Source organism: Penaeus monodon, chromosome 34 (genome assembly GCF_015228065.2).
Source record: "Penaeus monodon isolate SGIC_2016 chromosome 34, NSTDA_Pmon_1, whole genome shotgun sequence".
Lineage (NCBI taxonomy): Eukaryota > Metazoa > Arthropoda > Malacostraca > Decapoda > Penaeidae > Penaeus > Penaeus monodon.
In genome coordinates, this window is record NC_051419.1 from 20317041 (window position 1) to 20317339 (window position 299).

A 299-nucleotide genomic window follows, 5' to 3' on the forward strand; every position below is an offset into this window, starting at 1 on the left:
CCTCAGCCTCTGTCTGTCTGTCTATGACAGACAGACAGAGGGAAAGCATGTGTGTTTATATCCACACACAACGCTTACGCCACCACACAAGCCAAGACTCTGTGCTGTACCTGTGTGTGTAGTAGAATCCAACCTCCTCGATCAGAATGCAGATCATGAGCTCAAACAGAACCCAATGGAAGGTGGGCAGCAGCGGAGACTCGTCGTAGCCCCGGAAACACATCACGTAGAAGGAGGCCGAGGAGAAGGCGGTGCCGGCGACCAGCTGGTTAAAGCTCACCCACAGGCTGCTCTGCAAT

At 53.8% G+C, this 299-nt stretch overlaps 1 protein-coding gene across 1 annotated transcript in view; it reads right to left on the reverse strand.

Annotated features, from left to right (window-relative positions):
• Positions 1 to 299, reverse strand: part of LOC119594636 (fatty acid hydroxylase domain-containing protein 2-like) — an 8593-nt gene that overhangs the window by 5561 nt on the left and 2733 nt on the right. The window contains exon 5 of the mRNA XM_037943686.1: positions 111 to 292. Within this exon, the coding sequence (XP_037799614.1) occupies positions 111 to 292 (182 nt within the window). The remainder of the gene's footprint in view (positions 1 to 110; positions 293 to 299) is intronic.